The following is a 15,039-nucleotide window of genomic DNA, read 5'->3' as shown; positions in this document are numbered from 1 at the left end:
CCGGCCTGCTGTTCGTCACGGCGGTTACGTACGCCGGCATGTTCTCGTCCAGCAAGGCGAGCAGCGGCAAGGCCTCCCTGCGCGTCGTGGCATGCGCCGCCATCGCCGTCATGACCGTCGCGGCGTCATCGCAGCTCTCCGGGACAGCGCATGTTGCTGCCGCTGCTTTCATGGGTGTGGCAACGAGCTTGATCGTGGCCATTGCCATCTGAAACCTGGGCTGCATATCCAAATTTGTTAGTTTTTTCAGTTATGCCCTCAAAACAATAATAAAATTCTGACTTTTATCGTTGCATTTATGAATTGTAACCTTAATAATAATGTAAAACTTGGTTGACGGATATGTGAATGGCTTGTAAAACTCTATTTGCATCTACTTCCTCCGTTCCTAAATATAAGTCTTTGGAGAGATTTCACTATGAACCACATACGGATGTATGTAGATGCATTCTAGAGTATAGATTCATTTATTTTGCTCCGTATGTAGTCCATTGTGAAATCTCTACAAAGACTTATATTTAGGAACGGAGAGTGTATATAGGTACTGTTATAAATGGATCTTTGAACTATTATTGAAAGATGTATGCGACGTATAAATAGACCAACATACATATGAAACTTCAAGTGTTGGGCCTCCGGGGTAGAGGGGTTTGTTATATCTACGAAGAACATGGCTGAACCACCGAAGGAACCGCCTTGGTCGGTTGTGGATATTTGCTTCACTAGACAAAGTTTTCACTGCCACACGATCGCGAAATCCGAGATTGATCTTCACAATACTAAAAAGTGGCGCTAGTAGGGTCGAGAAGGTTTAGCTTCACCAAGTGACATTATGCACATTTTGGGATCAACCAAGAACTACCATTTTCAGAACGCCAACAAAAAACTATCAGATGAAGATATTTTTTGGGAAAAAGCTACCATTTGCGTTTGATGACTGCTTTGATGATTTTAAACGTGTTTATGATAGACGGGGCCCTTTTGCCAGGGCTGCCATGGCGGCAAAGTCAATTCCGTTTATTTTGACTGTTATATTTACCGTTATTACAGGTGGGACCCACACGTTAGCATCTTTTCTCTTTTGGGAATTTCAGCGAACACCTTGTATTATGCAATAAAAAGAAACGAGGAATATGATGGACAAGACCGAATGACCTTCAGACTTGGGAACTATTTCTACAGCCACCAACTGAGTGGCATGATGGCGCGCTTGCGAGCAATGCTGAACAGACTAGAGTTTAAAGAACTTTACCTCAACGAGAGGAGATACACATGGAGCAATGAGAGGCGGGACCCAACCATGAAGAAGATTGATCATGTGTTCGTTACGAACTTGTGGGAGGACAAGTTTCCTTCCAGCTTGGTGGCAGCGCTGGGTTCAACAATTTCGGACCACTGCCCACTCCTTCTGGATTTAGATGCGGAGTTTCAGATGGGCCGCGGGTTCAGATTTGAGTCTTTCTGGCCCAAGGTTGATGGCTTCCATGATGTGGTGGCTGGGGCGTGGCAGTCTGTTCCGTCCTCTGGAAATGCGTTCATAGCGCTTAATGCTAAATTTCGAGCGACGGCGAAGGCCTTGCAGCGGTGGAGTGAAAGATGGATCGGAAATGTTCGCCTTCAGGTGGCACTAGCAATGGAGCTTATTCTTTGGCTTGATATGGCCGCGGACACGAGCCCTGTCGGACCATGAGCATGGTCTACGTAAACTGCTAAAGAAGAAGCTTTTGGGATTGAGTTCCCTTGAGCGGACGATAGCGAGACAACTGATAGATTGAGATATTGGAGAAGTAATTGGTGTATTGATCGGGGCCTCAAGGGCTGTTTATATAGATTACAAAGCTTGGGCTCCAAGACTAAACTAATAGAGATAGATTACAATACGAATAGACTTATACTCTAAGATCCCCCCGCAGTCTCAACGTCAGGTGAAACAATATTGAGACTGGAGCGTATGTCGGTGAACGATGCAGTCGGGAGTCCTTTGGTAAAAATGTCAGCAAATTGAGCACTTGTAGGAACATGAAGAACGCGAACCTCGCCAAGAGCCACATTTTCACGAACAAAGTGAATGTCAATCTCAATGTGCTTTGTGCGACGATGTTGAATTGGATTCGAAGCCATGTAGACTGCAGAGATGTTATCACAGTAAACAATGGTAGCACGTGGGAGCGGACGATGAAGTTCAACGAGAAGCTGCCGTAGCCACAGCGCCTCGGCCACAGCGTGAGCAACCGCCCTATACTCAGCCTCAGCAGAAGACCTGGAAACTGTTACCTGCCTTTTAGAACACCAAGAAACAAGATTATCACCCAAATAAACGCAAAATCCGGATGTAGATTGTCGAGTATCTGGACAACCTGCCCAGTCTGCATCAGAATAAACTGTCAAGCTTGTAGGTGAAGAAGAATTAATAAGGAGACCGTGATCAAGAGTGCCTTTTAAATAGCGGAGAATGCGTCTGACATGAGCCAGATGAGGAGCACGAGGATCATGCATAAAGAGACAGGCTTGCTGAACAGAATAGGAGATTTCAGGACGAGTAAGAGTGGCTGAAGAGCGCCAGTGATGCTACGATATAAAGTAGGATCAGAAAGAGGATCGCCATCAGCCGACAGTTTAGCACCAACGTCGGCTGGAGTACGAGAGGGTTGACAATCAGACATACCAGAATGAGAAAGCAAGTCCAAAATGTATGATCGTTGAGAAAGAAAGAGGGAAGATGTTGTGCGAGAAACATGAATACCTAGAAAATGATGAAGAGGACCAAGATCTGTCATGGAAAACTCCCGATTGAGAGAAGAGATGGTATGTTGAAGAAAAGAATCAGAACTAGCCGTGAGAATGATATCATCAACATAAAGCAAGAGGTAGGCAGTGTGAGTAGGAGACTGATAAACAAAGAGAGAAGAATCGGATTTGGAGGGAATAAAGCCTATGGTTTGAATAAAAGTAGCAAAGCATTGAAACCATGCACGAGGAGCTTGTTTAAGGCCATAAAGAGATTTGTGGAGGAGACAAACAAAATTTGGAGAGGAGGGATTCTCAAAGCCAGAGGGTTGCTGACAATAAACCGTTTCATTGAGAGTGCCATGAAGAAAAGCATTTTTAACATCAACTTGATGAATAGGCCAAGAAGAGGAAACAGCAAGACTAAGAACAACACGAATAGTGCTTGGTTTAACAACAGGAGAAAAAGTCTCATCAAAGTCAATACCATGCTGCTGGGAGAAACCACGACACACCCAACGAGCTTTGTAACGAGTGAGAGTGCCATCGGAATGAAATTTATGACGAAAAACCCATTTGCCAGAAACAATGTTAACACCAGAAGGTTTGGGAACAAGAGTCCATGTATTATTTTGCTGAAGAGCTTCAAATTCATCACGCATAGCGGAAAGCCAGAGAGGGTCAAGAAGAGCTCGCTTATAACTGGTTGGAATAGGAGAGATGGTTGGGGTGGCGGTAAGATTGAGACGTTTGGTGGGGAGAAGAAATCCTCGTTTTCCATGGGTGCACATGACATGATCATTGGTGAGTGGTGGTATAAGAACAGCATTGGGTGGCAGTGGGTTTTCGGTTGAAGAAGACAGTGAGGAAGAAGAATCAGAGGTGGTGGGTGTCGAGGTGGTTGTCGTGGTAGGATGTGGTGAGGGAAAGACGGCTGGGGTAGAGGATGCAGTTGCGGGAGAGGTGGGGGACGGGGTAGGAGGGTGGCTGATGGTGGGCGATTCCGGCGGAGAGACGGAACAAGATTCCATGGCAGCAGAGATGACCGAAGGACGAACTAGGGAAGGGGTTTTGGTGGTGGCGGATTGTGGTGGAATTGGTTTTGTGGTTGTAGTGATAGAAAAAGGAAAAGTATTTTCATCGAATGTGACATGACGAGAGAGAATGATACGACCAGAAGATGGATTGAAACAACGATATCCTTTGTGATCATCAGAAAGACCAAGGTGAATGCAAGGTAGTGAGTGTGGTTCTAGTTTGTTGGAGGCGGTAGAGGCGATGTTGGGAAAGCATAGACAGCCAAAAACACGCAGAAAAGAATAGTCAGGGTGGGAGAGAAAAAGAGATTGGAAAGGCGAATAAAGAGGGCAAGTTTTAGTTGGTCAAATATTAAGAAGTAGTGTGGCGGTGCGAAGGGCTTCAACCCAAAAATGGGAAGGAAGAGAAGCTTGCAAAAGCAATGTGCGAAGAACATCATTAATAGAGCGAAGACAGCGTTCAGCTTTACCATTTTGAGAAGATGTATAAGGGCATGAAAAACGAAGAAGAATGCCTTGAGAGAGAAAGAAGGTGCGGTTTTGGGTGTTATCAAATTCACCACCGTTATCACATTGAATAAATTGAATTGGCAAGCCAAAGTGTGTGATTACATATTGTCGAAAGTTGAGAAAGATTGCAGGTACTTTAGATTTAGCGCGAAGAGGAAAGGTCCAAGTATAGTGAGAATAATCATCCAAGATCACAAGATAATATTTATAACCAGAAACACTAGGGACTGGAGAGGTCCATAAATCACAGTGAAGTAACTCAAAAGGAAAAGTACTAATGGTAGTAGAGGTTCCAAAAGGTAATCTAACATGTTTGCCACATTGACATGCATTACAGAGAGAGGGATTATGAGGACTGCTAGAACTAGGGATACAAAAATCTTGGAGTAAAGACGTCAAAGTGTTTTTGCTGGGGTGACCGAGACGACGATGCCATAGATCAACAGAGGCGAGCATGGCACGAGAGGTGGATGTGGGCGCGCCATGAAGAGGATAAAGATCGCCCGTGCTATTGTATCGAGCGAGGACCGCCTCCGTTGTCAGATCCTTCACAGACAAACCAAAAGGGTCAAAGGCCAGGATAACTTTGTTGTCAATGCAAAATTGTCTAACAGAGATAAGATTTTTGATGATGGAAGGAACCACAAGAATATTGCGTAGAAGAAAATTGGCATGAGAGGAAGGGATGTAAGAGTGACCAGTGCATGAAACAGGGATGGTGGAGCCATCGCCAATGGTGATAGTGGAAAAAGCAGAAGGAAAACAAGCTGACAATAAATTCATATTTGAAGACATATGCATTGATGCACCAGAATCGAAAATCCAATCCGTACCTGCGTCGTTGAGGACAAAATTGTTCATGGCGTTGATGAAGGCGGCTTGGTCCCAAGCCGGCTGTTGGGGAGGAGCAGAGGGGCCAGGAACTTGCATGTTGACGTAGGGGATAGCGGATGGGTAGTATGCGATTGGGGCCTGCATGTTGCCGTAGAAGGCCGGCATGGTGTTGTAGGGCGACGGTGGTCCTGGCGTGCTGGTAGGCGGAGTAGGAGTGGCGGTGTAGACGTGCGCCGGCGGCCTGGGTCCAAGGAGTCCCGGAGAGCCTATGGCTGGACGAAGACCGGGGCTCCACGTGCCCGTGTACGCAGGAGGGGCACCATACGGCGAGGGGGGCGACCATGGCATCGACCAAGCCTGGACGAGACCAGTCCAAGGATCATGCTGAGGAGGCCATGGCGACGGAGCTGGTGGTGCAGGAGCGGTGGATGACGAGGCTGGTGCAGGTCCGGCAGGACGAGATGCAGGAGGCCGTAGACGGGATTCTTTCCCTTGTAGTTGGGACTCGGGCGCCAGCCTGGCGGTGGTGTTGAGGCCGCAGCAGCCACAGCAGGAGTTGGAGGGGCGGTCGGTTGCCGCGGCAGCCCAGGCATGGGAGCTGCGGAAGAGGGCGCGGCAGCATGAAACACTTGCGGCACCCGTTGCGCCTTGCGAGCCTGGTTCTTCTCTTCTTGCTGGAGGATCGAGCGGACTTCCTTGAAGGTGGGGTACGGCTTGAGCATGGGGATGAAGGACTGCTGCTTCTCGAATTGATCGCCGAGACCTTGGAGGAGGGCGTGATGAGAGTGCGATCCTCGACGTGATCACCAAGTTCACAGAGTTCATCGCCAATAGCCTTGATTCACTGGCAGAAGATGGAGACTGGGGCATCTCCCTGCATGGTTGTGCATAGCTCGGTGTTGAGCGCGTTGATTCGCGCGTCGGAGTTGTCCTGAAACAGCTGTTGAAGGGAAGCCCAGAGATCGGCGGCGGTGGCGTCATCGTCGGACACCAGATTGAAAAGCTCCATGGAGATGCGTGTGTAAATCCACTGGATGATGGCGAGATTGTCTTTCACCCAGCGAGGATCAGCGGGCTGTGGCGGGTAGGAGGGATCAATGTGGTGGCGTAGGCCGCAGCGCCCGAGATGGATGATGAAGAGGTGGCGCCAATGGTAGTAGTTGTGGATGCCGAGGTCTAATGATATTGGTATGAAGGGAGAGACATCGGCAATGGTGTCGGCTAGGGAGAACATAGGGTTTGGAGGGGGAGGTGTTTCGGTAGTTGTAGAGGAGGAGGTAGGGGGTGGGGCACCGGCGGCGCGGAAGTCGGCCATGGAGAAGAGGGGCCGAATCGGCCGGGGCGGCGGCGCGGGTGGCGGAGCCATACCAGGTGCGGAAAACCTAGGCGTCGGATACCATGATAGATTGATATATTGGAGAAGTAATTGTTGTATTGATCGGGGCCTCAAGGGCTGTTTATATAGATTACAAAGCTTGGGCTCCAAGACTAGACTAATAGAGATAGATTACAATATGAATAGACTTATACTCTAAGAACAACGCTCCCGCCTCCTGCACTTAAAGGAGGGGGATGCTAACACGGAGTTTTTCCATCGACATGTGCGGCATCGACAACGCAAAAACATGATCACAGTCATGCAGCATAATGGGGAGATATTCACATGGGAGGAAAGTGTTGCTGGGATGGTGGACAAGTATTATATGTCCCTGTTTGTGTCAGCGCCGGCGAGGCAGCACACCATCAACTTGGACATGCTTGGCTTGCTGTCCAGGGACTTGTTGCACCTTGAGGTCCCTTTCTCGATGGAAGAGGTGGAGAAGACAGTTAAGTCCATGCCATTAGACAAGTCGCCAGGCCCTGATGGATTCACTGGTCGATTTTTTGCGACTTGCTGGAATATAATCAAGTGGGACTTCATGCGAGCGCTTGATGACTTCTTTCATGGAGATATGCAAGGAATGCAGAGCATAAACAAGGCGATTGTGTCGCTACTACCAAAGCGCGATGGGGCTGTGGATATACGTGACTACCGACCGGTGAGCCTAGTGCATGGAGCGGTCAAGATCTTCGAAAAAGTACTGGCCGGGAGGTTGGCCGTGGAGTTACCGAATATGGTCGGGCACCATCCGAGTGCTTTTGTCTGAGGTCGTTCCTTGCATGATAATTTCATGCTGGTGCAAGCCACGGCAAGGCATTTACATGCGCTCAAGGTGCCAACAATCATGCTTAAACTTGACATATCTAAGGCGTTTGACTCCATTCAATGGCCGTTCATTATTGAGGTCTTGGCATGCTTGGGCTTCGGGAGGAGGTGGATCTCTTGGATGTGTGGTTTGCTAGCAACCTCCTCCACACGGATCATGGTCAATGGGATTCCAGGGAAGCCAATCTACAATTGCTAAAGGCTAAGACAAGGGGCTCCGCTGTCCCCCATGATATTCATACTATGCATGGAACCTCTTCAACGCCTATTCAAGTTGTCCACGGCCAGAGGAATGCTAGCACCATTGGCCCGTTCTGGCGCACATCAAAGGGAGTCCATGTTTGCGGATGATGTCATGGTTTTCTTCAAGCCTTCGGAGTTGGAGTCCAGGGTGTGCAGAGCCATTTTGGACGAGTTTGGGCATGCTTCTGGACTATGGGTGAACATGGCAAAAAGTGCAGCAATGGGCATAAGGTGCCCTGAGGAGGACCTCAATGAGGTGTGCGCTCTGCTTGGCTGTACGAGTGGGGCATTCCCTTGCAAGTATTTGGGGCTACCGCTAACAATTCGCAAACAATCAGCGGCGCAGCTTCAAGGCCTTGTGGACCAACTTGCAAATTGCCTCCCAAACTGACGGGCAGCACTAATGCCTAAGAGTGGACGACTAATACTAATAACATCAGTGATGTGTGCGATCCCCATCCATGCCATGCTTGCACTGGATCTACCCCCCAAGACCTTATCGGCGATGGTGCGCATCTGCCGAGGCTTTTGTGGTGTGGAACGAAGGAGGCTAATGGAGGAAACTGTTCGGTTGCATGGGACATGGTCTGTCGACCGAAGTGGGCTGGCGGCCTAGGCATTCCAAATCTTCGTTGGCTCAACATTGCCTTACAAGCAAGGTGGTCGTGGCTCCAAAGGTCGAATAAGTTGAGGCCATGGTCAGGACTATCTATAAGAGTTCCAAAGGATTCGATGGCATTGTTTCACGCAGCGACGAGAGCCGTGGTCGGCAATGGGCAGGAAACGTTGTTTTGGGAGGACCGTTGGCTACAGGGATTCCGCATCTGTGAGCTTCCACCGTTGGTTTATGATAGGGTTCCCAAGCGTGCAAGGCTAGTGCGCACAGTCTCGGCAGCCATGGAGGATGCATCGTGGGCAAAGACATTGGGCCAAACATAACTGAAGCTGCGTTGCAGCAGTTCCTGCTCCTCTGGTCGAGAGTAGTGATTGTGCAGCTGGATACGGGCACGCCGGACTCGGTTATCTGGGCGTGGGAAAAGGATGGCATGTTCTCGGCACGCTCGGCGTGTGCGGCAAGGTTTGCGAGGCTTATGGCGCCTACGGCTGCATTTACATGGGGATCGAGAGCACCTCTGACATGCCGTTTCTTTGCGTGGCTTGCTCTCAAGAATCGGTGTTGGACTTCCGACAGACTCGCCAAGCGCGGGCTACCTCATCAGGATGCATGCCCTTTCTGCGATCAGCAAGAGGAAACAATGAGTAATCTCATGGTGAGCTACACCTTCTCAAAGGAAGTGTGGCACTGGATGAGCGTGGCCACAAATCGGCCGGAGCTGGAGCCTCGCGACGACGACACTCTCGGCTCTTGGTGCTTAAGGCGAGAGCAGCGGCGAGACCAACGGCGGACCATGAGAGCCTTGTGCTTGCTAGGCATGTGGGTGATATGAACGCACCGGAACGATATCGTCTTTAACGGTGCAAGCCCCTCCACACTGCAAGTACTCAGACGGATCGGGAGGGAAGGAAGGACTTGGAGGCAAGCAGGGCTTTTGAAAGGGGACTTGGATGGAGTGTTTGCGGGACTAGTAAGGTGGGGGTTCGGTGAGTAGTCGACTCACGTAACTACTCCATGTGAAGGTGGATGTAAGAGCCGTGTAAATATCATTGTAACACTGTGGATGGGAAGTCTTTGCCACTCTTCTTTATAAAATGATACGCACACTCGTGCGTATTCGAGAAAAAAAAAGTGAGTAGCATAATTTGTAGAAATTAGTTCATACTATGATGTTGTGCGAGGCGGATGGCAACAGGAAAGTTGACTCCAGGATTAAAACGAAAAAAACAGCTCTTCCTTGCTCTTTGGCTTTTGCCTCGGCTCTAATCTAGAGCTTAGTCTAAAACGAAAAAAAAAACAGTAGATAAAACAAGTGAAAATCCCTGTCGATGTTCATATTTTAACTCTTAGCATCATGGAATTAATTATGAAGCAAGAGGTTTAACTTTTATGATTGGGGCAGGCAAACGTGGCCCCATCCGTGTCAACGGAACAGCGAGCCTTCGTGCTATTGCTAGCTACTTAGCCTGCCTGGCTACCTTTTCCATTAGCTCACCAACCATCCGAATTTCTTGAGGAAGCCAGAAAGGGGAGGAGGAGAGCGATGGCGATGGCTTCTGAAGAAGAGGCCGTCGGAGCAATATCGCGGGGGAGCCTTAATGAGAGGTCGCCGGAGAGATGTTGTCTCGTATCTCCGGCCGCGTTCAACTCCATGAAGCGCATATCTTCCGGTGCAGCGACGACGGATCACCTCCTAAGGCGACGCATGTTTGTAAGTTAGCTGGTTGGATAAGAGACTACGGTGCTGTTAGTAGGCGAGATGGATTTGCTGTTAATTTCTGTTTTTATGACACATAAAATATGTTGTTGATTGTAGGCCTTGAGGGAAGGACTCTTCGACCATGCTCCTTACGAACAAATCTGGACGGCAGGATTTGCACCCTGCATCTGTCAGGGTGAGCTAATTTCTTCAGGCTCTGTTCGGTTAATCCCATCCTCGGGTGGATTGAAGGGGATTTGCAGGGATTTTGGCCTGTAGGGGATTAATTCCTCCTCAATCCCCTTCAAATCCACCTCAACCGAACAAGCCCTCAGTGGGATGAGCTTGGTTCTGTTTTCTGGGATGTCCATGAGGAAATTATTTGAGAATATACAGATTCATACTCTTCTTTGAATTGATTATCGATGATTCTATGATTGATACTTGCTATGTCAAAGTTGACTACGAGATGTTATTTCTGAAACATGAGACATTCATTAGATTCATGATGCAGTGGCTGGGGGATTTATCCTCCTTTTCTAAATATAAATAAATAGATGATAGATAATTCATTGGATCAAAGAATGGAAGCCCAGGATCATTGACTTGGAAACACTCTCCTTGATATTCATGGTCAAAATCCCCGCACAAAAAACATAGATTCGTGGTTAAAATTTTCATTGATTCTCCCTTTCCCGTTGGGGATCCAGAACCACGGCTGATTTTCATTGATCCTCTGTTTTTTCAATGGCGATAGCACAAAGCTAGCCCTTTGTCATTCCTGTTCTGTTCTTTTTAGTCAAACCCTCTCCGAACCCCCTTTATCTACTGACATGACAGAGGCGGAGCCGGTAGGGGGGCGAGCGGGGGCCAGAACCCCCCCCCCCCCCCCCCCTGCATCGGCCACCCCTATGGATTTTTAGCAGGGGCTAATACTAATCTTCTGTGTAATTGTTACTTAGTACCTCCCATTAGCAAGTAATATCGAGATTAAAACTTTTATGTAGTTTGTGAGACAAAATATTTTCCGCCTTCATTGTTGTCTCGCCCCCCTATGTCTAAATCCCGTGTCCACTAATGATTCTTGTTCTTTACACGTTGAGCGAGTTGGACGCCAGACCATAAGTCACTAAAAAATAGTCATATGCTCAGTACTATGGAGTATTTTTTTTCTTTAACATGCATCCCTATGAACGCACGCACACTTTATCTGTATGAGCATCTTCAAGATAATCAGTCGGCATAAGTATTCGTAGTCAACGAAAACGTCTACTCCCACTGAACGATATTCGTCGAAAGGACTGAAATGAAAATACAAACAGTAATGCCAAAATCTAGGATTTGAACCTTGATGGGCTGGCTGGTTTCATCACAAGGAATCTAACAACTCTCAATACACCAAAGAGTTCCCTTAAACTTATGTCGTTTCATTTTTGACAGGGTTTGGCATCATTTGCAGGACATCACGTGGTGCTGCATAGGGTGCGGGGCTATGGAACGGCCACCTGCTATTTGAATCAGCACGTTTCGACCCCACACTAGGATCAGGAGGATCAGGAATTCATGTTCAGCTGAACCATAGCATGCTAGTAGCAGCACAAGCTCGGTCCGCCGCCGCCAACGGCCATGTCATCGTCGATATGGCTCCCCTGCTACTGGCTGCGGCGGATTCCATTTCCATGGGAGCAGAACCCAAAGCAGCCGTAAGTGGTACCGTTAATTTTCGCTGGATGAGGGGTGGGTACCACAGTATGATTCATGTATGCTCTGTATTCCGTTTCTTGCAGGAGATCGGTCGATCCGAGGAGCAGCACGCCCGCTCCATATCGCAGACGCTGTTCTGCGCGCTCCTGCCGGCGTGCGTCACCTCGCGTGCTCTCTTCGAGCCTGCAGGTTCAGACTACGTCGGCCTTGCGATCTACGCCGGCCTGCTGCTCGTCACGGCAATTACGTACGCCGGCATGTTCACGTCCAGCAGGGCGAGCGGCGGCAAGGCGTCCCTGCGCGTCGTGGCCTGCGTCGCTATCGCCGTCATGACCGTCGCGGGGTCGTCGCAGTTCTCCGGGACGGCGCACGTTGCTGCCGCTGCTTTCATGGGTGTGGTGACCAGCTTGGTGGTGGCCATTGCCATGTGAAACCTGGGCTGCAAATTGAAATATGTCTAGATGTTTCAATTAGGCCATGAAAACAATTGTAATAAAATTATTACTTTTCTCGTTACGTCTATGAATTGTAACCTCATAATAATGTAAAACTTGGTTGATGGATATGTGAATAGCTTGTGAAACTCAATTTTATGTATGTAAAACTTGATGTTATTCTGAATGGACCTTTGGACTATTAGTAGAAAGATGTATGCGACGTATAAATAGACCGACCTACATATCGGACCTTGAACTACATGTAGTGTTGGCACACAATTACGAAGCAACGGGCATAAGCATTATTGGCCCCATTTCCAAATCACATTACTCTACTCTACTACCAGATTATTATTATTTTGAGAAAAATAATACGTTTGTTCTTTTTCTTGTTTCTTAAGAGTAAATTACATTATTATTTTAGTGTTTTGTAGAATAATTATTATTTTTAGTCGAATTAAATTACATTTTTTGTTTTTGAGAAATCAGTAAATTGCATTTGAACTGAAACAGAGAACAAGTCTGAATGCGCACCAGCCCATCCATTCTATCGGCCCACACTTAACAAAGGCCCGTATCACCTTCCAACAGAGAGAGTGAAAGCAAAATAGGCCGGTGGCTTTGGAGAGAGTGGACAGAACACTTGGGTTTTGGCCCATCTCAGCTGAACCTCCATAAAACCAACAAAGGAATTTCACTAGAAAAAAGCAATAAAAGAAACGAGGAATAGGATGGGCAGGGCAGATTAATCTTCAGACTTTGCTAATAAAGATTTTTTTTTGTTGCGAGAATGCTGATAAATATTAATCATGAGATTCTTTTCCTGGAATTTCCTATGAAAAAGTAGATCATCAAACCGATTTACATGATAGAACGTCGGTAGCAAGACAAAAGAAACAAGATGTATCGTATGCTTAAACATTACTAGGAGCAAGACAAAATGGTATACTAGTTTTGGAGTCCAAGTTTAGACGGCCGACCACCAAAAACTTGCAGCATGTCGGCACCAAGAATAGAAGAATAGCATGATGATGACAAAAATTAAACACACACTACATGACTTAAGATCGTTGTAGGCACGTCGACCTTTTCCCAACCTGCACCTAGTAGTATTCAACAACTCACTGAACAATCAGAGACACAGACAACCTCAAAACACCAGCTTATAATTAACCAACACACCAAGGACCAAGCCCAACCAACGAATCCATCATCACGCACCAACCAGTAATCCGCAAGGGAGACTCGTTCCAACCGCAACACTCACATTCCCATCCCACCTGCATGTACTACGTACCACCCTTCAGCTTTCAGTGGCGACGCAGAAGCTTTGACAGGCCCCTCACACAAGAAGAGATAGACAGAGACCGAAAGCCTGAAAAACCATCACACCCAGGATGCGTTCAGCCATGGTCCTTGGGGTCGGGTCGGGTCCGATAAATAAATACGCAGTACCACAACCGGACCACGGCTGAAAAGGGAACAGCAGAGGGGTCCTGGCGTGCCTGGTGGGGAAAGGAAACGGGCAGAGCCGAATGATGGGAGCAGCCCGAGATCCACCAAAATGACAAGAGCAGTTAAAGAACATGTGATATAAAGAAAATATGCAGATGAAAGCATGTACCTGGGACATTGATAACACCAAGTGATTATATCCTGAAGGATATTGTAAATTTAGTTAACGAGAAATCTAACCACCAGTCGACTGGTGGTTAGCGATAGGCACGTACGATCGCTCTCGTCTCTTTTTTTCCTTCGATCGGTATTTACGATCGCTCCCGCTCCCGCCCGCTCCCGATCCAGAATTCTCGCACCTCTTATTTTTAATTTCGGTAAAAAAAAAATAGGAGGGCAAGGGGAGTCGAACCTGGGATCTAACAGATCCAATAGTATTAGAAATCTACCAACAACCACCTAAACAAACTCTATGTTGTGATTTGATTCATGTTAGATATTTTTCATCGAGAATGCTAAATTTCTGCCGACTGGCAGTTTGCAACAGATCCGCACACATCCGATGTCGTTCGTTTCAGATCTTGCGGCCGTGATTTCAGGGCGGTTTCTTTTGTATCGGAGTGATCGCGCAGGCGCATTTTTCTCGATCCCGATCTCTGGCGCGATTTTTTCTACGTAATTGTCGGATCTTATCGCGGGAGCTATTTTTAGAAAGTTTTTATGGGGTCGATTTTAGAGTGTTTTATTAGTGGGAAAGGAAATAGATGGCGTGATTTCCAGATCGTGATCACATCAGCAATTTTAGGAAGTTTTTCTAGTGCCACTTCAGCTTGACTTTTAAGTAGAAAATAGCGTCAAAAATTACTTGTGCGAAGAATCGAACTCTGACCATCTACTAGTGAGTTTACCGAGCTAACCAATCCAGGTACAATTACTTCTTGTTGTGAGTTCAAGTCAAAACTTGTTTTGATACCTAGACATTGATGAACATTTGCTTTATTAAAAGACTAACTAGCCCATGCATTGTGGCCTAATAACTGACATTCGAATACCAAACACCGTGGTAACTCTGATTGGAGGGAAAAATATACCACCGATATTTTTTATGTAAATATCATGATAATATAGGCTTTTTGACCTGATAACTTAGGTACAAATAGCACGATAACTTTGACCCATGATTTTTTTGAATGGCCAGGGATAAAAGTTGATGACTCATGTACAAACACCACGGTAAAGTTCGACTCCGAGATAAAAGTTGTTGAAAAATATACCCACTATAACTTCATTGTAAATAGCCTGGTAATATATACACATCAGCGATGATAACTCATGTACAAATACCACGGGTACTTTTTCACCCCCCAAGATAAAAGTTGTTAAAAAATATACCCCGGTAACTTTGGTGTAAGTAACATGGTTGTACACTTATATCGGACCTGATAACTCACGTATGATGAAAAGTATACAACCTATGTACCCCAGGTAACTTTTATGTGAATACTGGATAGCATGGTAACTCACACATCGTAGATCTAATAACTTATGTACCCCGACCTGAAAACTTTGAC

At 47.0% G+C, this 15,039-nt stretch overlaps 1 protein-coding gene across 2 annotated transcripts; it reads left to right on the top strand.

The window, feature by feature from the left end:
• The first annotated feature begins 9,680 nt into the window (after positions 1–9,680).
• Positions 9,681–12,196, top strand: LOC119311340. Of its 2 annotated transcripts, none has more exons than XM_037586982.1 (4): positions 9,681–9,884; positions 9,990–10,068; positions 11,332–11,575; positions 11,660–12,196. In XM_037586982.1, exons 3-4 carry the CDS (start codon positions 11,456–11,458, stop codon positions 12,005–12,007), a joined length of 468 nt encoding a protein of 155 aa, XP_037442879.1. In that variant the 5' UTR covers positions 9,681–9,884; positions 9,990–10,068; positions 11,332–11,455; the 3' UTR covers positions 12,008–12,196. The 2 variants fall into 2 exon arrangements, with proteins under 2 accessions (XP_037442879.1, XP_037442881.1); XM_037586984.1 differs by having other exon boundaries at positions 11,313–11,575.
• The last annotated feature ends 2,843 nt before the right edge of the window (positions 12,197–15,039 follow it).

Source organism: Triticum dicoccoides, chromosome 5B, assembly GCF_002162155.2.
Source record: "Triticum dicoccoides isolate Atlit2015 ecotype Zavitan chromosome 5B, WEW_v2.0, whole genome shotgun sequence".
Taxonomy (NCBI): domain Eukaryota; kingdom Viridiplantae; phylum Streptophyta; class Magnoliopsida; order Poales; family Poaceae; genus Triticum; species Triticum dicoccoides.
The sequence above is the reverse complement of the archived record's forward strand: the minus strand, read 5'-3'. Positions and strand labels throughout refer to the sequence as shown.